The sequence below is a fragment of the Ictalurus furcatus genome, chromosome 14 (genome assembly GCF_023375685.1).
Source record: "Ictalurus furcatus strain D&B chromosome 14, Billie_1.0, whole genome shotgun sequence".
NCBI lineage: Eukaryota > Metazoa > Chordata > Actinopteri > Siluriformes > Ictaluridae > Ictalurus > Ictalurus furcatus.
This window is the reverse complement of record NC_071268.1, coordinates 17,739,147-17,762,029: the sequence shown is the minus strand read 5'-3', so window position 1 is coordinate 17,762,029 and position 22,883 is coordinate 17,739,147. Positions and strand designations below refer to the sequence as shown.

General features: G+C 38.1%; 1 protein-coding gene across 2 annotated transcripts; it reads left to right on the top strand.

Annotated features, from left to right (window-relative positions):
• Window positions 1-223: 223 nt before the first annotated feature.
• Window positions 224-21,391, top strand: bnip2 (BCL2 interacting protein 2). 2 transcript variants are annotated; one of them, XM_053641796.1, is made up of 11 exons: window positions 224-1,099; window positions 10,467-10,562; window positions 10,825-10,898; window positions 11,823-12,005; window positions 13,401-13,583; window positions 14,944-15,046; window positions 15,227-15,358; window positions 15,616-15,702; window positions 15,801-15,899; window positions 18,967-19,002; window positions 21,004-21,391. In XM_053641796.1, exons 1-11 carry the CDS (start codon window positions 756-758, stop codon window positions 21,050-21,052), a joined length of 1,386 nt encoding a protein of 461 aa, XP_053497771.1. In that variant the 5' UTR covers window positions 224-755; the 3' UTR covers window positions 21,053-21,391. The 2 variants fall into 2 exon arrangements, with proteins under 2 accessions (XP_053497771.1, XP_053497772.1); XM_053641797.1 differs by lacking the exon at window positions 18,967-19,002 and having other exon boundaries at window positions 225-1,099.
• Window positions 21,392-22,883: the final 1,492 nt, after the last annotated feature.

Below are 22,883 nucleotides of genomic sequence, written 5' to 3'. Positions count from 1 at the left end.
ACTTAAACCCAGAAATGGATGTATATGCATGAACACAATCCATTATAGCTGATGTATCGTGTAGCATGATTGAAGTGACGTGCAGGTCTTATTTATTTTTTTGGAAATGTCTTGAATATGGTATTAAAAAGTATTAAATTTGAAGTGTTGATACCTGCAGATACATTGAGAGTATGTGTTGTTTGGGCAGCACAGGGACTTTTGTTGTGAAGTGAACGCCGGACACTTTATTTGCGGCTCCTTGCAGTTTCGCAGTCGAGCCGATAATTATGCTATTGAGAGAGTGTCAGTGAGGCTGTTGTTCCGTTCAGCACTGAGTAATGTCTTACAGATAAGAACCCGTTTAATATTTTGACCGCATGGGTCTGTTGATTGAGAGCTTGATGCTCAGTTCCTGTCCGTCAGCACTGAAGTCCAGAGCGAGCTGAAGCGGCGTCAACATTCCTGCTGCAGGAAGGAAGAGAGACGGGAAAGTAGGCTAGCTCAACAGAAACTGCGTGTATTATATGGTATTTAAACATGTCAGTTACTTATTGAGTAAATTAATTGTAAATGTTTACTGTTTAAATCAGTGTTATGATTAGTTAATTAGCTGGTAGGCCGAGCAGAAGAATCATTTCCAGGCTGATTAGCCAGGCTATAAGCTAGCTGGTCACACTGGATTGTTTTGGTTGGGGTGCTGCTGGAACTTCCTGTCCCTCTGCGCTTCTTCACCGGCTGTTATCTATTTTTAAAACCGACTGTCCAGCTCGCTCATGGCTACAGATGCGAGTGAGAGTGAAGGGAGCTTGAAAGAGACCGAGAGAAATAACACGGGGATAAATAAGAGCGGTGGTGAAGCAGACACACCCAGAATCAGCGCGACGCTGGAAAACAAGTCGCGTCGCGTCGCTGAACAAGGAAGCGACGAAGACGCGGTGACCGCGGACTGCGCACCCAGAGAGGCCGTGCCTTCTGCGGGTAATCGTGAGCATCCTGTCTTATCTAGTCCGGGAAAACCAGAAGGAGTGCAAGAGGGAAGAGAGGAGTCTACACGGACACACAGCGGCACCCCGGTGCCGCTTCCGGACGCGCACACTGCACCGGAGCGTAATGGCAGGTCAGAGTCTCGCTCACCTCATCTACATGTTTCACCACTAATAACGTGTTAGCTGGACGGTTATCACAACCCCTGTGATGATATTTTATTTCACAAACATTATTTAAATGCGTACAATAATATTGGGTCTCTTCATCAGAGACATATAACGTTCTGTCCGTAAACTTTCCACAGACACAACACATTAGATTCATTATTTATAGGATTAGTTGTTTTCCAGATATTGAGGTTGGGATTGAATTGTTTTTGTACCTTTTTAATATGCATCTTTCACCTGGATATATGAGTAAGAAGTGCTTTAAAAATGATTTAAGATACTTAATTGGACTGTAATTATCCTTTAGAGTAAAGGTACATGGCATGGACATTTCTAGGGGAAAGATGTACTAATGGCAATTTTCCACGGTACGGCTCGACTCTGCTCACTTTTTGGTGGTTTTCCACTATGGATAGTACCTGGTACTTTTTTTAGTACCACCTTGGTAGAGGTTTCAAGCGAGCCGATACTAAATGTGAGCCACACTCTGAGGGAGTAGGGATTCTCCTTAACGAGTGGTTCTGTATTGTGCCTGAATAAATGTCATTTAATAGATACTTTGCATACAGTAATACTCTATTAATTGAAAAGTATGTTTCATTTATCTCATTACAGATAAAATTACAACAAAGGTTTCTTTCTTAGATTTTTACATCTTGCTTGTTACTGATCTCCAAACGTGTTTATCGAAGTCACTCCTGTCACGGCTGAATGTAACTTAGTCGTATCGAGCACTACGTAGGGTCTAGAACAGGAAAGGGATTTGGAATATGGCCTGAACATGTATTTGTACAGGGCTTCGATAATACAACATTATTCCTGCATGAAGGCGAGTGGAAAATGGCACCCACGTTGAGGTGGCACTAAACCGCAGTGGAAAAGCAAGCTCAGGAAAGTAAAGTGAGCCGAGTTGTATCGTGCAGTAAAAAAGTGGCTTAAAGGTACCAAAGAGGAGGGGTACCACGCCAGGGGTAGAGGGGTGTCCAGCTTTCTCATGGCTAAAGATGTGCCAGTGATGAAGAGTGGTACCATTTAGTACACGTTTTCTCAGAGTTTATGCTTCATGGACCCCTAGCAGTCCCTGGGCCCACAGTACCACTGCTCTAACCTTTCTCATGTTGATGAACAATGAAGGAATTTTGGGTTCTTATTTATAGCGCAGTGAAACGTGAAGACACAGATGACCACTTGAGCCGCTCAACACATAGCGCAACCCTTATTGTTTGTTTGTTTGTTTGTTTGTTTGTTTGTTTGTTTTTTAAATGTATCAGTTACATTTATATTTAGTCTTGGCCAATTCTCTCCCAATCATACAATAACTACAAACCCTAGAAGGAGAAGGCTATCACTTGCTTCCTCTGAGTCGTTGCCTCTTGAGTCTGCTGCTCATGCTGCATCACAGGGCTGTGTAACATGCTCAGAGGAAAGTGCTATCCACCTGTTTCCGCTAGGGATGCACCGAATGTTTGGCAACCGAAATTATTCGGCCGAAAATAGCAAAAAAAGCACTTTCGGTGTTCGGCCGAATAAGTGAAAAGGCCAAATAAATTTGACCGAACAATGATGTGTTTGATGATGCGCCAAATAGCCTAGCAGCCAGAGTGAGATGTGCGAATTTCACGACCTCCACTTCCGGCAGCGCGCTCGGAGCGATGAGGGGGCGCGCACATGCACGAGCTATGTGCATGAGCACATGCTCTTCAGATGTTGACAACCGTGACATTGTTTACTGTGGACACGTGTTTTGTTTCTGTTCCGGAGTATTCTGTCATGTCGCGAGATGTAAGGGAGTACAGTACGGAAGCAGGTAAAGACGTATTTATTTAAGGGAACATAACATTAACAACGTATCTAACTATATCTACTATAATACTCCGCAAGGTGTACAGGGACGCGAGCAGTATATATCCCCAATATAATCAGTCGTATAGAACCGAATAGAACCATTTTTGCACTCTTGTCAATGCACATTTTAATGCACTTTTTTGTTGTAGGCTACAGAGTGTTACATTCTTTCAGCAGTCAGTTATAGGCCCAACATAGGCTATTCAAGGGGGGCTCAAAGAATTTTCATTTCGGTGCATCCCTAATTTCCGTATGCAGGAGTTCACAGATGCTCATGATTGGCTAGTGTCGCTATGATTGTTAGGGCAGGGTATATCCCTTCCACCCAGAGAGCACGGGCAATTTTGCTCTCTTGGATTTGTGATCACTGGAGGATAGGGCTAATTCATTTCTGTTGCACTACTCGGGGGTCCATTTATACAATTTCAAGCTGTGGCTATAATGTCATAAGTATTTCTATGTGACCTATTTCTTCTATCACTCTCTTATTTCTGCTTCCACTTGTATGTGCACACACACACATTTGATATTTTAAAATAAATGGTACAACTGTATTTCTATAACTTCTATAGTGATAGTTTGGGCATAACACTGTTAAATAATTCTGAATCTGACTGTACGTTTTGCTTAAATTTACTGTGTTGTATATAATGTCCAATTCGTATCCAGTATTGGCCACAAAAGTATAACTGTGACATTTTACAATAGTAAAACTGAGTTTCTTTATCAGTACATCAAGACATAATGCTTACTGTGAAGCTCAGGTAAATGCTTACACATAGCACAAGGTACAGAATAAACAGCAACCAGGAGCAACTGTCAACATAAACATGATTAAAATAGATTATAATAAGTGCAATAAGAGTACACTATAATAGTAATTTATCAAAACCCAGTACGAGTTGTGTAAACAAGACAAATTTTTGCGATGTACAGTAATCAGCAGCAATGACGGAAAAATAATACATTCTTTACAATCAGACTTTACATAGTTATATGCATATTTTTTATAATGAAAACTGAACATGAAAACATTAAACCTACAGATGTGCAATATGACACTGTTTTGTCAGTGGTAACTAAACTAGTAAAGTTTAGTTGCTAACTAGTAGAGCAACGTTATGAATAAGCTCAAAGCTTTTTATTCAGTATTTACAAAATTCGAAAGTATTTTATTTAACAAGGAGCAAGAAGGAAATTAAGCATTCTAACATCTGCTTAGTGACTTGCTAGAGCGAGGTTCCCTCGGACACACACACAGGTTCCCAACTCCGGTCCTGGAGTACACTGTGTCCTGGACGTTTGAGTGTTTTCCCTGCTCTTACGCACTCACTTCACCTCAGGAAGGGTTATTAAGTAACTAATTAGTTGAATCAGATGTGTTAATGCAGAAAAAAAATGTGCAGGACAGGGTACTCCAGGGAACCTGTGCTCTTGAATGGTACCATGATGTAATGTAATATATTGTGAATGTAGTGTATGTGTAAACACTCATTTTCTAAAAGCATCAAGTGATCATATAGGGAAAACATGAATACGAGGACAGTTTATTGCATTGTCATCAGCACTGTTATGCAAGTGTACAGGTTCTTTTTGAGGCAGAGTGATAAACATGAATGCAGTTATTTATGCAATGTGTGTCATTGTGATTCTGCAGTGCACTGTTCACCGGACTTTAGTAAAACTGCAGTGAGGGAACTCTTCTGCATCCCCGGGTTAAAACTTTGGCCTCTGAAGTGTTTTTGTTTGGTGCCTAGCTAGCGGAATTTGGGTTTGAACCCCCTGAATATTTTCCAGTTCCAAATGCTTATTTGTAGATTGTTTTCATAAGACACATACAGCTCAGCTCACTGTATATACAACCCCAATTCTTAAAAAGTTGGGACAGTAAGGAAAATGCTAATAAAAACAAAGAGGAGTAGTTTGTAAATGTATTTTGAGTTGTATTTAAACAAAAAATGTCTAAAGACAAGGTATTTGATGTTTTACCTAATCAACTGCATAGTTTTTTTGAGTTTTTTTTTAAAGATAAACATTTATTTTGAAAGTGATTCATTCAACACGTTCCAAAAAAGTTGGGACTGGGGTGGTTGGCGCCCAGGACTAATGGCAATGTGACCAGTTGAAATAAGGTGACATGAAACAGGTGAGGCAATCGTCTAATCATAGTATATAAGGAGCCTCCAAAAAAGGCCTAGTCCTTCAAGAGCAAGGATGGGTTGAGGCTCACCAATCTGCCAACAGATGTATCAGCGAATAATCCAACACTTTGAGAACAACATTCCCCAAAGACAAATCGGTAGGATTTTGGACATTTCACCTTCTACAGTGCACAATACAATTAAAAGATTCCAGGAATCCAGTCAAATCTCGGTGCGTAAAGGGCAAGGCCGAAAACCACTTCTGAATATGCGTAATCTCCGATCCCTCAGACGTCACTGTCCTAAAAACGGTCATGAGTCTGTAACAGATATCCTGACATGGGCTCGGGAATACTTCGGTAAACCTTTGTCAATCAACACCATTCGCCGCTGCATCCACAGATGCAAGTTAAGGCTTTACTATGCAAAGCAGAAGCCATACATCAACACTGTCCATATGCACCACCGACTTCTCTGGGCTCTGTCTCATCTGAGATGGACACTAGCACAGTGGAATCGTGTTTTGTGGTCCGACAAATCAACATTTCAAATAGATTTTGGACAAAACAGCCGTTGTGTTCTCCGGGTCAAAGAGGAAAAGGACCATCCAAGCTGTTATCAGCGTCAGGTCCAAAAGCCAGCATCTGTCATGGTATGGGGGTGTGTCTGTGCCCATGGCGTGGGTGACTTGCACCTCTGTGAGGGCATCATTAATGCATAAAGATATGTACACATTTTGGAAAAAATATGCTGCCATCCAGAGCAGGACGACGCCAAACCATATTCTGCCCGAATTACAAGCGCATGGTTGCGTAAACGGAGAGTGCAGTGCTAGCATGACCTGCCTGCAGTCCTGACCTGTCCCCAACTGGCCCTGTACAGTTGCACAGCTGAAGAAATGCATAATGGATAAATTGGGGAAAATTACACTTGCTAAACTTAACCAATTGGTGTCTTCAGTTCCCGAACACTTAAGTGTTATTAAAAGAAAAGGTGATGCTACACAGTGGTAAACAGTCGACTGTCCCAACTTTTTTGAAGTGTATTGTAATCATCAGGTTTGAAATGAGTGTATAATTTCAAAAATAAATTAAATTCACAAAGTAATACACCAAATAATGTATTAATAATGTGTTTTCAGTATAGTACAGGGTGAATTGAATTTTCAAGTGACTGTTTTTATTTTTTGCATTGTTCATACTGTTTCATACACCATTTATGAACATTATGGTGCAAGTACTCCAAAAAAATGTTATTCAGTGTCAAATAACATGTTTTGCACAAAAAATGGTTCCGCTGTAAAAATGGTCCATGGGGTCATAATTTTGATTCCTTATTTAACAGCTCCAGACATCAAATGAACGTGTCCGTTAGTTTGTTTTATCATACTTTATTGACTACCCGCTAACATTAATGAACCAGATTAACCAATGGGAACTCATTTTTCTCATGTCCGTTTGAAAATTACAGGGTGTCCAATAAGTCAGGAACCAATGGGAATATGTCGAGCAAATATGTTGATCCGAACATGTTAAGCAAAATCCACAAATGCATGTTACAATGGCTGAGAAAATGCATAGACAGTAAAGGTGAACATGTAGAGCATATGTCATAAAAAAAAAAAAAAAAATAGGTATGTATATAGGGTGTCCCAAATGTTTACATGCATAGGGGCCTATGTTTGCTAGCACCATGTCAGTTGTACCTTTTGTCAGTGGATGTCTACTTCCTTTATCGATCCACAACACTTCCTGTCTTTTTAAATTTGTTAAGTTTGGCAACCGTGGTGTGTGTGTGTGTGTGTGTGTGTGTGTGTGTGTGTGTGTGTGTGTGTGTGTGTGTGTGTGTGTGTGTGTGTGAGAGAGAGAGATGTATAGGGACTTTTGTGACACCATGTAGTTTTACTCTCATTGGTTTCTGACTTTTTTGACAACCTCTAGATACAGAGCATAGCAATATTGAGAAGTCAGCCTGTGAAGTACAGAGGGTTTACTACAGGAGGAGAGAAATAATTTTTATAAATAAAATAAAATGCCATTTCGCCCTATTACTAGCATCTTGTTTGAACCTTATTGCACATGCTGCCAACCAGAATGCATTTCAGTTTCTCCCTTATTTTAGGTAATAAGGGATATTCTATTATTAAGTCTAATATTAATCATCATGACATCTCTCATTTCCTCAGTAGGTGTAAATTAGGAAATCAGGACTCCAGTGCCCTCTTCAGATGGCACTCAGATGATAACATGCCTGATTCATAGACATGCTGACAGTTTGACAAACATAATAAAATTGTTGCTTGCTTCTGCTGAGCTTTCCTCTGTGAAGATGAGGAAAAATATTGTCTCATCAATAGTATATGAGCTTAAAGGTGGTGTCTTGTTAAAGGTTTGTTAATTAGTTTTACCTGAAACTCTACTAGGAATGACCGTGTGTGTGATGGTGAACATGGATGGCATGGTAATTAGCAGTGTGAGACAGTGAGCCAGTGTTTGTGTTCCTCTATCCTCACATCTGAGGACCACCTTTGAAATGGAAACCATTTGTAATATGAATCCTTTTTTTTTTTTTTTTTGCTTTACATAATGATTTCTTGCATAAGTTTGATAATGCTTTACAACAGTCTAACAACTTGAAAGCAGATGTAGTTACTGTGCTCATACTTATTTAAGGCGTTTGAGACATCTAGATCATCAATTTCAACAGATAAATGGGTATCTCTATAAATGGATTGGGATTTACTAGGTCTTGTTCAAGCAAATGCTATTACTATACTATTGTTATGTGAATACTAAACATTGATATGCAAGAGTGATTTAAAAAAAAAAAAAAAAAATTCTTCTCTGTGCAATTGTTCTTGCCATTCCTTGTTATTGGTTGTTTTTGTTTGTCAAAATGATCTAAAAATATCTTTTGTGGAAAACATGCATTAAATTGGCAAAATGAACGCACATTGCTTGAATGATCAAACGTATATACACAGCATTAACACTTCCCTTAAAGCAATGAATGTATTTTACCATTTAATAAAAGCAAAAATGAAAGCATTTTTGTTTTTTCATCATTCTGCTCAGAAGCAGCAGATTGCACATCCACTTGACTTAGTGGTGCTTGAAAGTTTGTGAACCCTTTAGTATTTTCTATATATCTGCATAAACATTACCTAAAACATCAGATTTTCACACGGAGTACTAAAAGTAGACAAAAAGAACCCGGTTAAACAAATGAGAAAAATATTATACTTGGTAATGTATTTATTGAGGAAAATTATCCAATATTACATATCTGTGAGTGGCAAAAGTATGTGCACATCTAGGATTATCAGTTTAATTTGAAGGTGGAATTAGAGTCTGGTGTTTTCAATCAATGGGATGACAAGCAGGTGTGTGTGTGTGAGCATCCTGTTTTATTTAAAGAACAGGAATCCATCAAAAATCCATCCTTCACAACACGTGTTTGTGGAAGTGTATCATGGCATGAACAAAGGAGATTTTTGAGGACCTCAAAGAGTTGTTGAAACTCATGAGGCTGTAAAAGGTTACAAAATCATCTCTAAAGAGTTTGGACTCCACCAATCTACAGTCAGACAGATTCTATACAAATGGAGGAGATTCAAGACCATCGTTACCCTCCCCAGGTGTGTTCAACTGACAAAGATCACTCCAAGAGCAAGATGTGTAATAGTCTGCGAGGTCACAAAGCAGCCAGGGTAACATCTAAGTAACTAAAGGCCTTTCTCACATTGGCTAATATTAATGTTCATGAGTCCACCATCAGGAGAACACTGAACATCAATGGTGTGCATGGCAGGGTTGCAAGGAGAAAGCCTTTGCTCTCCTAAAAGAACATTGCTGCCCATCTACAGTTTCCCAACAATCATGTGGACAAGCCAGAAGACTGTTGGAAAATGTTTTGTGGATAGATGAGACCAAAATAAATTTTTTGTTTTAAATGAGAAGGGTTATATTTGGAGAAAGGAAAACGGCATAAGAACCTTATCCCATCTGTGACGCATGCTGGTGGTAGTGTCATGGTTTGGGCCTGTTTTGCTTCATCTTGGCTAGGATGGCTTGTCATCATTGATGAAACAATGAATTCTGCATTATACCAGCGTATTCTCAAGGAAAATTTCAGGATATCTGTCCATGAACTGAACCTCCAAAGAAAGTGGGTCTTGCAGCAAGACAACGATCCTAAACACACAAGTTGTTCTACCAAAGAATGGATAAAGAAGTTAATGTTTTGTATTGGCCAAGTCAAACTCCTGACCTTAATCCAGTAGAAATGTTGTGGAAGGACCTGACGCAAGCAGTTCATGTGAGGAATCCAACAACATCCCAGAGTTGAAGCTGTTCCATACTGAGGAATGGGCTAAAATTCCTCCAAGCCGATGTGCAGGACCGATCAACAGTTACTGGAAACGTTTAGTTGCAGTTGTTGCTGCACAAGGGGGTCACACCAGATACTGAAAGCAAAGGTTCACATACTTTTGTCACTCACAGATGTGTAAAATTCGATCATTTTCGTCAATAAATAAATGACCAAGTTTAATATTTTTGTCTCATTTGTTTAACTGGGTTCTCTTTATCTACTTTTTGGACTTTTATTTTTTTAAGGAAAATTTGATTGTTTTAGGTCATATATATGCAGAAATATAGACATTTCTAAACGGTCCACAAACTTTCAAGCACCACTGTACACATAAACCAAAGTACAATGCTGACAGAAGAGCATCTTACAAATAGCCTACTGCAAGTGTCATTATTTTAATTCCAAACAGCAAAACTTCCAAATATGTTAATCCTCTTTTGTAATTGCTGCAATTCCAATACACTGCAGAAATCTGCGACTGTGTAGAAGGATTTCCACTGACAGTCCTTTTATTGCTTAAGGTGATGAAAGTTCAAATATTAGATTCACATGATCTTTTATGCAACAGTTTTTTCATGAAGCACTGTAGAAGTTTGTATCTTTGCTAGGCCCTGAGTACTGTATAGACTCCAAAGCTTGTGTGTATGGTAGCACTTGCCTGCATGAAGTAAAGTAATTTTCAGATGACGTAGGCACGAATGCACTGTCTCTCAGAGTCTGAGTGTGTTAAATCCAAAAGCCTTCCTACTTAACAGTAAACCTGTTTGACTCCAGAGACAGGTCTACAATGACTGTAAAATGATTCAGGTTGACAAGCAGCAGTGAGTCACGTTGAGGCTCAGCAAGCCTAGTTTTGTTGCGAGTGAATTACCTGCTAAACCACAGACATTGACAGCAACAAAAGCTCTGGTTCAAAGAAAACTCTGTCAACACCAAGGTTGCTGCCTAAGTGATTGTATCTTTGATATTTTAGTTTTGAGCAACAGGAATCAGTCAGCACTACAGAGGCTCAATTGCGAATGGAAGGAATGGAGTTCAAAGAGGAGTGGCAAGATGAGGACTTCCCCAGGTAATTAAGTACTAAATGTTAAATGAAGGTGCATTTAGATAAAGGTTACTTAATATTTTCCCCAAAGGACTGTACAGTGAATTTTGTTCAACGTTTTAGTGGATGTTTCACTATATTTGCGGTTTCAGAACCCTTTATTTGCTCTACCTAGTATAATACTAAGTCACTGTCTGTATCCTCTCTGTGGAGCCCTGTATATTAAACCTGTACATTTTATCCAACTGAAAGCTTACAAGTTTCACTTTTCTCACTAAATTTCAAGGCCATTACCTGAAGAAGGGGAGATGCACCTTGATGAACATCTCTTCACCCACACATCTGGAGAGGACGATTCTGGTATGGACCATAGATATATCCTTTAAACAATGTGTAAAAAGTTTTTGTTTGGCAAATGCTTGTATTAGAGATGGTGCAAAAATTACTACCATAGATGCAAATTTGAAGAAACTCTGTACCACTACTGTAGCAGCTAAATTACCACCAACTGACCCAGTAAAGGACGGACCACTTGTACACCATATAATGTAACTTGTATTACGTTATTGCTTCAGGTTTAATGCCGGGGGTAGTGTAACCCTCTGACCGTTTGAACCTGGCTACATACTGCTCTACATAATGGTCATTACTAGCAAGCAGTCTGCTGATTAGCATTAGCATGATCTAAACCAAAAAAAGCATAAGGGGACAGGAAACAACTAGGCAGTTGGTTGCTTTTGTGGTTGGCATTTTTCCTAAAGCTGTATTAGAGCATTCAAGTACGAAACACTAAACTGACATTAGATGACTGAAAAAGTAAGCAGGAAAAGTATTTTTGTAATCCCTCAAAATGTGACACTTCTAACTAAATGTTCATAATCAGATGTGCACACAGCAAGTAACAGACCATAAATAATCAATGCACATGCTCATTCGGCTGACACTTTCTACACTGTAAAATTATATTCTCTGTATTTCTCTGAGTGTTTAGCCTCTGTCTGCTGCATGTCTGCTGCTAAGGGCTTCAACAGCCATAACAAAACAAGTAACTATTGTTTGTATAGAATAATAGTCAAGCTAATATGATAGTATTTAAATGTCATGTATTGGGAGATTCATTAATAATTTACAGATCTAGCAATGTGAACATTCTAATTCCTAAACCAAAACATGCTCTGAAGTATCTATGGGAGGTCATTTCTGCACTACCCCAAAAAAGTTGTCCTTTCAATGTGTAATATTAAGTATACTTATTACTAATCCTCATTATAAACTATTCTGAAGCTCCACAGTATGAATCGAACAAAGGCAAGAACACAAAGAGGAGACTGTTGGCCCCAGAGATCAGTCTGAACCTTGATCGCAGTGAGGGCTCTGTGCTTTCTGATGAGCTGGATGAAAGCACAGAGTTAGACCTGGACGGCATGGACACCCCGTCAGACAACAGCAACGAATTTGAATGGGAAGGTAAGAGTGGAGGGAGAAACATTGTGTTTGACAGCTTCTCAGGTCTGCTGTATTTTAAGTCCCTTTCTTAGTCCTAACCCCAGATAAATATAAAAATTCCTAATGCACTTGATTGACCTACGCTAGCTATAGGTATTGCGCTAAGCTCAAGGCCTGCAATTTTTCTCAAGTGGTCTCTCATCAGGAAAGTGAGCCCAAGAAGCCCTTGCGTATTCCCTCATGGTTAAATAGTGTTCTTGTTTTGTGTTTCCACTCTGCTGCCATCTACTCTCTGTCCGGACGGATTGTTTCCTCCTAGTGGTTGGGAGTAGGCCTCTGGCCTGCCCTCTGTGGTAAGGTTACCTGGGTGACTGTTCATGCCAAATCCATACCAACTTGATTTTGCACATTCCTCTTTGATTGTTTGTTCATTATTTTAATTTTTACACATGCCTGTTGAATGATTCAGGACCATCAGTGATTCCTAGTCCAGGCAATGATCCATTGCTGATTATTTTTTTCTTCTCCATTTTATTATCGGAAAGTATGACTGTTGCATGTTTCTAAATCAGTATCCGTGAATGACTCCAGTAAATTTCAGTGAAATATTAAGATTGCAAGTTCATAGTAACAATTGTCATATTTCTGACTTATATTTTTTTTTTATTCATTTTATTTTATTTTTGAAGAGAAAATATGGAAAACTCAATTTTGTGGAACATTCTTTAGTCATTCCATCTGTCGTTGCAGTAATCAATGTAATTTTATTTAAAAATATCAATAGGTTCACTATAGTTTGTGTTCCTTAAAGCAGAGGTTTACCCCATCTGAAGTGATATTCATTGAGTGATTTGATTGATTCTCTTTTGATTTAAGTGTCTTGGTTTGACTAGTGGTGTCTTTGAAGCTTTTTATGATTTTCATCAAGTAGCTGAAGTTTGAGCAAATTAAATCTTACTCAGGTGAAAGTTGTAAGCAAAACCTGAGGCTTAAAGGGTTTTTTCTCCTAAGTTCATGTACTTTTATAATGTATATATTATAATGTTTTTATTTTTATATATTTATTTATGTATATATATGTGTGTGTGTGTGTGTGTGTGTGTGTGTGTGTGTGTATGTATATGTGTATATATATATTATGTGTAAATATATTGGATGCTATTTTCATAATTCTCAGTGTGGGTGGGATAAGTGTTAGGGTGTTTATTAGGGGCCAAGCACTGAAGCCGCGTAGGCTCCTCTTGTAATCATTAGTGTTATTTTATTTGAGTTTTATTTTGTATTAGGGTGTTATTTTATGTGAAGAGCACAATAGCAGCAGTTGTTTATGAAAATGTAGTAACTACAAGAGAAATAGCCAAAGGAGAAAACAAATGCACAGATGTTTGTCTCTAACTCTTCTATCCTGCCTTTCAGATGATCTCCCGAAACCCAAAAGCACTGATATGCTGCAAAAAGGTGTGGAATCGGTGAACGAATATTCAGCCTATGACGAGCGCGAAGATGGCCGACGCTGGAGGATCTTCCGTATTGGGGAGCAGGACCACCGGGTCGATATGAGGGCCATTGAGCCCTACAAAAGAGTCATCAGCCATGGAGGTGAGTAATAAAACCTGACTGCAAAAAATTACAGCTGGGGATAATTGAAATCAATTACTAACTTTCTATATCCCTTCTGCCCTCACAACTACACTCTCCGAGCAATTTATTAGGAACACTATACTAATAGTGGGCCGGGCCTACTTTTGCTCTCAAAACATCCTCGATTTTTCATGGTATGGATTCCACAGGATATTGGAAACATTCATTTGAGATTCTGGTCACACAGTTCCTGCAGATTTTACAGGTGCACTTTCATGCTGTGAATCTCCCATTCACCCACATCCCAAAGGTGTTCTACTGGATTCATGTCCGGTGACTGGGAAGGCCACTGAAGAACACTGAACTCATTGTCATGTTCATGAAACCAGATGAATTTTGCTTTTGCTTTGACATGGTGCTTTATCATGCTGGAAGTAGCCATTAGAAGACGGGTAAATGGTGGCCATGAAGGGATGCACATGGTCAGCAACAATACTCAACTAGGCTGTGGCATTCAAGAGATGATTGGTATTAACAGGACCACAGTGAGCCAAGAAAACATTCCCCACACCATTACACCACCTCGACCAGCCTGGTCTTTGGACACTATGCAAGTTGGGTCCATGGATTCATGCTGTTGATTCCAAATTCTGACCCAACCATCTGTGTGCCTTAGCAGAAACCGAGATTCATCAGACCAAGCTATGTTTATCCAGTCTTCAGCTGTATAGTTTTGGTGAGCCTGTGCCCATTGCGGCCTCGGCTTTCTTTTCTTTACAGGCAGAAGTGGGACCCGATGTGGTCTTCTGCTGTTGTAGCCTGTCCACCTCAAGGTTTGATGTGTTGTGTTCTGGGATGCTTTTCTGCTCATCACAATCGTACAGAGTGGTTAACTGAGTTACTGTACCCTGTCTGTCAGCTCAAACCAGCCTGGCCATTCTCCAACCTCTCTCAACAACACAGCGTTTCCATCCGCAGAACTGCCACTCGCTGGATGTTTTTCTTTATTGTTGTGCGTATAAATCCCAGCAGTGATAGAAATTCTCAAACCAGCCTGTCTAAGGGTTGATGTGAACGTTATCCAAAGCCGCTGGCCTGTATCTGATCAATTTTATGCATTGCAGTGCTGCTACACAGTTGGCTGATTTAGATAATTCCTTGAATGAGTAGGTGTACAGGTGTTCCTAATAAAGTGCTTGGTAAGTGTATATTGTTCAGTTAAAATTGTGCAACTATTAGTCATGAACCAAGGGCATGTATTGAATTGGTGAGTGAAATTGCATTAGTTGGCATATGTTGCAATAATGTCCCATCAGTAATTTATTCTGTGGTAAGGATTGCTTGCAGCTATGTTCAGACATGCTTCCCGCTTCTATAGGTTACTATGGAGATGGACTGAATGCTATTATCGTCTTTGCCGTTTGCTTCATGCCTGAGAGCAATCAACCAAACTATAGATACATCATGGACAATCTTTTCAAGTAGGTTTACTCTAGTTTTTTCTGAATCATTTGACATCTAAAGGAAGCAAGCTTTCATGTGCTTTTTGCTTTATCAGTATATTTGAAGCATTATGGTAGTAAAGATTGTTTTATAACCAAATATGTGAAATGACACGGAACTGGCAAGAATGAAAAATTTATTGATCCTTTTGGAAACAGGTATGTAATTGGCACTCTGGAGCTGCTGGTGGCTGAGAACTACATGATTGTGTACCTGAATGGTGCCACGTCACGCCGTAAGATGCCTAGTGTGGGCTGGCTGAGGAAGTGCTATCAACAGATAGACCGGAGGTGAGTTCTGGTAATTCAGTCTGTCTGGGTCTTGATGTATTTTAAAAGGTTTTAAAAATGTATTTTAAAAAATCAGTTTATAACTGAATGTCCTAGTGTTATGCAGCAAAGATATAGATTGAATTTGTGCAGAGGATGCACTAATGCTGCTGTGTAAATGGTTATTCTTCACAATTACTGCAATATTTTTAAATGTGTAAATTTTCTATTATGTGTTTTCTATGTTTTGTTGAGATTTGCCATGTTCATGCTTATAGATTAAGGAAGAATCTGAAGTCTTTGATTATTGTCCATCCCTCTTGGTTTATTCGCACACTCCTGACCATCACAAAACCTTTTATAAGGTCAGTCTTAATGCTTTGCAAATCAATGTATCAGATTACCAAATACAAAACGTGATTTAACTAATCAGTCTTTTCATTTTTGTCTGTTACTTTTCCAGCTCCAAATTTAGCCAAAAAATAAAGTATGTGTACAGTCTTTCAGACCTCGCTGAGCTTGTGCCAATGGAATATGTGTCAATACCAGATTGCATCAAGCAGTAAGTGAATTTCTTAATAGCGGTTTACATGAATTTACATGAATTTTTAAGTGATTACATGATTAATTAAGTGATTCTTGTAGTTAGAGGGACATTGAAATGCATTTGAATATAACCTGGATGTCTGGACAATTCTTGTGCATATGCTCACATAAGCCGAGATCTTCCTACAAATTCATAGTATTTGCTATAAATACCATTGTCATATCTTTCCCTGTAAATTTCTTGCTGAGTTCCCATGAGATTGGTGCTGGTTCTGAATGACCACATGTCATGAAGAACTCACCCACCTTAAGACTGACAAGAAAGTTGTTCAGGAGATTATGTTAACCTTGTGCAACCTGGATAGTGTGCAAAGGTAGCAGCAGCACAAGCTCCCTCTACTGGCATCTTTCAGTAATACACAAGAACATACTCATAGGGTGCATGTCCAGCCCATAGACTACCCTTAATTCTAGATGGTTGATGTGGTTTAGTCTAACACTCTTCCCTGTGCCTCTGTGGCACCACATTGTTCCTAGTTGGTAAAGGATCTCTTTCCAAAGGGGCTCTGGTCCCAAGACAAACCCTTCCATGAGATAAGCCATGATTTTCTAGCAAGGTAGAGCTCATAGATCTCTTGCTGAGATAAGGATGTTTGTCTGTCTGTGGTGTTTGTAATTTAGCTACACATTGATAAACCACTTTTGGAAGATCTTATTTTCCAACAGGCACAGGGGAATGATTCCCATGGCTAAGGGAAGTTCATAGTCCTAGTGTACTCAACAAGAGCCTGTACCACACACAGCAGCATTACTGGAGTCATTCTGCAAGTGTGATAATGTCTACCACATGTTGGAATGACAGGGTGGCTAGCATTCTCATTGACAATAATTTTACTCAGTGTTTGATGCCAAGCAACGTAATGTATGCAGATGGATAGTGTGAAATCCAATTGGAGGCATATAAGTTGTCCAGATACAGGCATATCCTGATGCCTTTGTCCATCAGAGGCAACAGGGCCATCGGTACATGTCTTGAGAAGGTTTGTGGTGTTAGAAAGAGGACGAAAGGAAGACTTGCAACGATGACTAGTTTTGTTGGAAATAATTGCTATAAACAATCTTGTCATTTTAAGGCCATTTTATGTGACTGATGTAATTCTACTTATAATTTTCACTTAAATATTTCCAAAGTTCAAATTAAATTCAAGTTCTAAAGACATTTCAGTTAGGGAAAAAGACTAATGAACACCAGATTTTTAAATCAACTGTCCACAAGAGGGCACAACAAACCAACACAATCCAAACGTGCTGTGTTCGGTTGTTTATTGCAAAGACCTAATCTGGCTGTTAACAAAGAGCATTTATTTTTTAATTAAAGTGCATAAATGTATTAAATCAAAAGATTTAACCTAGGCTCTCAGGCCAGTTCCATTGTTAAATTTCACTGTTTTTAGTCATAATTTTTGTCTTCTGATAAATATCCTTTAAATTTAGTCAATATTTCATCATATTTATTAATTTTAGTCAGTTTGACTCTGCCTAAAATGGCATTGATTAGTCAACAACAATTTAGGTGATGAGAGAATGCAAAAATGAAACCAAATATTTACACATTTTATATATTAACTTAAAAATGTATCAACAAAAACATATGAAACTGCCCTTGTGTGAAAACCTGATCTCCTGAAATGATCGTGAGCACACTACTGTAATACAAAATGTTGGTTACATTCATTCTTATGTAAACAAACACACACGTAAACAGAATGGGCAATATCGAGGTCAGCAAAAATGGTTGAGGTCCCGTCCATATATCATACGATAAGTCGATAAAGTAATTATTGTGACCGGTCTAAGTATAACTAGCTGTTAAGTTTGCAGTCAGAGTAGGGGATGTCTGAACCAGAGACTGCTTCCTTAACATGGTTAAAGCTGAGGCAGTGTGTACAATGTGCTCATCCTCGGAAAAACGGCCTGGTGAACAGAATGCAGGTTTATTGGAGGGAACCTGACTCCAACCCTGATGTGTTTTTTATATCAGCAAGGCTAACACAGTAGGCTAGCTTTGAGTAGCACCTCAACATGCTTGCTGCACATAGAGCAGAAGAGAGAGGACTCTTTAACCCAGTGGGAAGAATGAGGGCATGCGCATGGAGACCCCATTCCAGACCCACTGTTGTGCGTTAGCAGTCTGACTAATTTAACAGGTTAAACCATGAGCAGCAGTACAGCAAGTGAAACTCAGTCGGCCATGTTAGCCACACGCCTGCTAATCGGTAGATTTCTAGGGGCTGTGGGACTGAGCCAAAGCCTTTGGTGAGGCCTCACTCAGAGATAAGGGAAACTCTGGCCCCTTTACGCATGTTGGTGAAATCCAGGTGATATTCTCTGCCTTGGTGGTTAGGAACGGTTTAAATATAATTGAAAACTTTTGACATTTATGGGTATAAGACTTATACTTTTCCACTTTCACATTTCAAATAAACATAAACAAGTGTAAGCAAAAATAAGAAACAGTAAATAGGTAGAAAAGCCATGAGCTTAAATAGATCATTAGGCCTATGTCAATGTTTGTGAAGAGCTTATGTTTGATTTTTGGATTACACTGTCACACAGATCCAGTTGCCCTGTTCAAGTACAACATACTGGTTATGCCAGTTTTCTGAGGAATAAAAGAATCTTGTAGCATATGGTCACAATATTGTCGACAAGCATAATTATAAGTCATGTAACATGCAAGCGAGAGTAAAAACCCTTTAATATACTATGACCTTACACATGAACACAGTGGGCAGAATTCTTCCTCTGTGGTGTGGTGAATACAGCTACCATTTGTTTATGGCTTTTTCATGTAGGAAAAAGGAACCAAAAATGTAAAGGCATTTTACTCATTAAATGTCCATCATCACTGTTGAATTCCTTCATCATTTTTACAACTCTGTAATAACAAGAATTCTGTCTGCATCCAAGAGCTTAAAGCACGTCTCTTTTTGACAGTAGAGTGTATGATTTTCTGCTGTTGGCTGTTTAAAAATTAAAAAGCTCTCTTGTACCTTAACCCGTGTCCCTGCCCTTCTTCTAAGGTTTGATGAAGAAAAAAATAGGAATACACGTAAAAGGTATCTTTATAATTCACACTAGGTTTTTTTTCCCCTGGTCTCCATAGCAATTATTTGCATTGCACAAACTAACCCTTACTGTTGAGGAATTGTATTAAAAATAACCACGCATGTGACGTTTGTTGCTGAATGAAAAACTGCCAGTCACTGCATGTTCGTTTATGATGGATGATTCAAACATTTTAAGTAATGCTGCTTCTAATACTAGTTCTTCTTGTTTTATTTTATTTTATTTTATTTTATTTTATTTTTTTAATTTTTTAAAAGTTGAATTACTGATAGATTCTCATTTAAATTCACTGAATCAGGGAAACCAGTGTCACAGAATTCTTTAGAGGGGTCTCTAATGTTGACCGTCTGCACTGTTTTGGAAAGAGTGATGACAGTATATGGAATTTTACTTGTCTCATATCCCCTGTAAAAATAAATAAATAAATAAATAAATTATATATATCTCACCTTACCCATCTTTTCTCTGAACAAAAGATACAGATTTGAATGCTGACCTCATTTCCACAGTGTAAAGTGCAGACTGAATGTTATGTACAGCTACAAAAATTCTGTCTTAAGTGGGATGGATTGCCAGAGTTTTAGTCACAAATGGTGCCATTGGTTTTCTGTCACATGAGATACTTTCACAGCCGGTTTTCATGCCTCACCTCTTACCAGTGCTACCCAGACCTGTGAAGCCAGCTATAGAATGCAGTTTGTGCAGACCTTCCAGTTCAACTTGTATTGCAAGTTGTCCTCTTGAATAACCTGAATACCACTTTAGCTACAGTGCTGTGAAAAAGTATGATTTTTTTTGTATGTTTATATCTCATACTAAACTGTTTTAGAAATTAAAACAAGATCTAAAATAAAACACAGGCAACCTGAGTAAACCCAAAATACAGTTTTTAAATGATAATTTTATTTATGGAAGCAAAAAAAGTTCTCCAAACCCAACTGAGCCCGTCTGAAAATGTATTTGCCCCATAGTTAGTCATAATAGGATTCAACTGGACTAGACAGGAGCAAATCCTAGTCCTAGAAGTAAGTGAGAGACTGATCTCCAGTTATCAGAAGCGTTTGGTTGCAGTTATTGCCGCTAAAGGTGGCACAAACCGATTTTAAATTTTAGGGGGCAATTAGTTTTTCACATGTGTGATAGGTGTTGAATAACTTTTTTTTTGCTTCAATAAAAATAAATTAATAAAAACTGTATTGTATGTTTACTCAGCTTGCCTTTGTTTTATGTTGTATTTTGTTTGAAGATCTAAAACTATTTAGTATGAGTTCTTCTGGTTTTTTGTGTATAAATCAAATACTTTTGTATAAATATGACATAATTTTTCACAGCAATGTAAATTCAAGGGCCGTAAGAGCGCTGAAATTGTTCTAAGCAAATGATTAATGAGAATATTTTGTCTGAGCAGGTCGAGTTAATGATCCTTTTCCTGTGGTTTGAGTTCGAGACATGTCACAGTCAACAGACTGATTTTGCTTTATACACTTTTTGCATTAGGTTTCACATGTCCGTTGCAGCTTCAAACTAAGAAACTCACACTTAAAACTTGGTCTTAATTGCTGATGTTACTTTAAATAAATGTCAGTAGAGTTCTTAGTGCACAATAATGTGCATGTGAAAAGGGTCATGTAAATAATCAGTGTCTAATTAATCAAAATTTACACTTGATTTTTCTTCTCTGCTTGTTTTGTACCAAGGCATTTTAACTTAAATCCATAAGACACCCCTTTGATCAAAAACTAACATTCACTGTTGTATCGCTTTGTCTGTCTTATTGCATTTTATATAAAAATCTAAATGCTATCATGTTAAAATGTGTAATAATAAGTTTGACTGTTGTAGCTGTTGATGTCTGGCCATTTTCAGACATGAATTTCATTCATGTGGTATTAGACGACTTTTTTTGCATAAAGCCTAGAATGTGAAATAGCATTTGATTGGATGGTTAATCTTCACTACTCGTATTGAAACTTCACCTTTTTCTCCTCTAGGCTTGACCAAGAAATGCATGGCAAAGGGGAGATGGGAGGCACAGAGTGAAGTTGAAGAGGAAATGAGAGGTGGAGGAAAATAGATTGGGGTTTTTTGTGTCTCTCTCAGCTGGGGGGGGGAGGGGAGTTTGTGCCTTCCAGGACTCTGTTCCCTGTTACATGGTGGGACTTTTATTCTTTATTGTATTAGTGTGCCAAACACAAGTTGGAATCTCATTGCTGTGCTTCAAGTATTTTTATAATCTTACATGTATAAATTTGGAGTGAGCTGTCATTGTCAATAATTCCTGTTGCTTCTCCCTGAGGTTCAAGGCATTTGGTTTTCAAGTTAGTTGATGCATGTTCTACCACGTTACATTTAAAACATATTTATATTCAAATGGTGATAAAGGAAAAAAAGATTTATATATATATATATATATATATATATATATATATATATATATATATATATATATATATATATATATATATAATACTATACATACACACACACACGTATTTTTTTTGTTTGTTTTTTGCTTTGGACTGTCCTTTATGGTGTTACTTTGACTTGCTGAAATCTCGCGTCATACATGTTACTGTTTATTGGTGAAAACCATATCGATGTTGTATGAGGAAAATGTTGTGCTCTCCCTCTTTGCCTCTTCAGAACGATCCTAAGGAAACGGATCAATTCATAAGTTTACTATTCTAGTCACAGATTGTATTGACGTCTGTAGCATACATTTGGGTTGGGTGTTTATTGTCCTATGTTCTTGCAAGTAAAACTTCCAGAGAAAATGTCTTCCTCTTTTCCAATATATTAGTACCAGGAGCACACAGCAATTACTTTAATAGAGTGTATAATGCAGGTCGTTAAGGTTATTCCAAGGTAATTACAATTTTATTTTTTAAAACATTTTATTACACCAAGACTCTTGATGACCACTGGTTTTCACCAAGTAGTGATGCACTCAGTTTGTGTCCTTATTTATAAAAGAATGTTCACATTCACATGTCACAGTTTTGGAAGTTTTCTCTGATGTGAACTAACTGCTGGTTGATAGTTATTTTACTTCTGAAATGTTTGGACTCTCTCTTCTTGATTCAGTGTGTTGATTTTTAAAGATTGAATAAACAAGAAAATTCAATAAAGGAAATATTTTTAGGTGGACGACTGCTCAATTTATTACTCACAAGCAGCTTGCAAAAACATTAAACTTAGTTAACTCTGGTTGATGTATTTGAACAATTTTGACACTGAATAATTAAAGTAGCAATTTGCTTAATTGCCCCTTCAGTTTTAGGTCAGGATCATGTGTTTGAAATTACCCCAGTTATTTGTTCAAAAGTTCATGTATTTTGTAATATTAAAGGTCATTCTCTCACTGCATGCACATATAATTTTATTTTTTTATTTTTTCTATGATCTTTGGTCTGCCTGCTTCTCTAGCATTACCTCAAATATTACAATTTTTGATTTAGATCTTTGTCTTTGTTGCCAAGTCCCTTCCTGTGCTTAACACTAACTGTAGCTAATTATCTTCATCTGTCATCATTCAAAGCCTGTGGTCTTATTTTCTCCATGATGTATTGAAATGTTCTGTACAACGTTGCTGCATCATTGCACTACTGAAACAGCATGTGATAAACGCACATTGGATTGTTCTCTGTTCAACAGATCAGACCAATGAATGTACCACCTGTTTACTGATATCCTGGTATTCTGTTGTATGTTTGAAAGCGCAATAATACCAATAAACAAGTATCATTACATTATGCTAGCTTTGGTGTTTCACCAAAAGACAGATGCAGAAGACATGATGGAAAAACAGTGCATTTCCACAATTGTTAAAAACTCATGTTCACACCAGACATAGAGATTATTTTTGAATTAT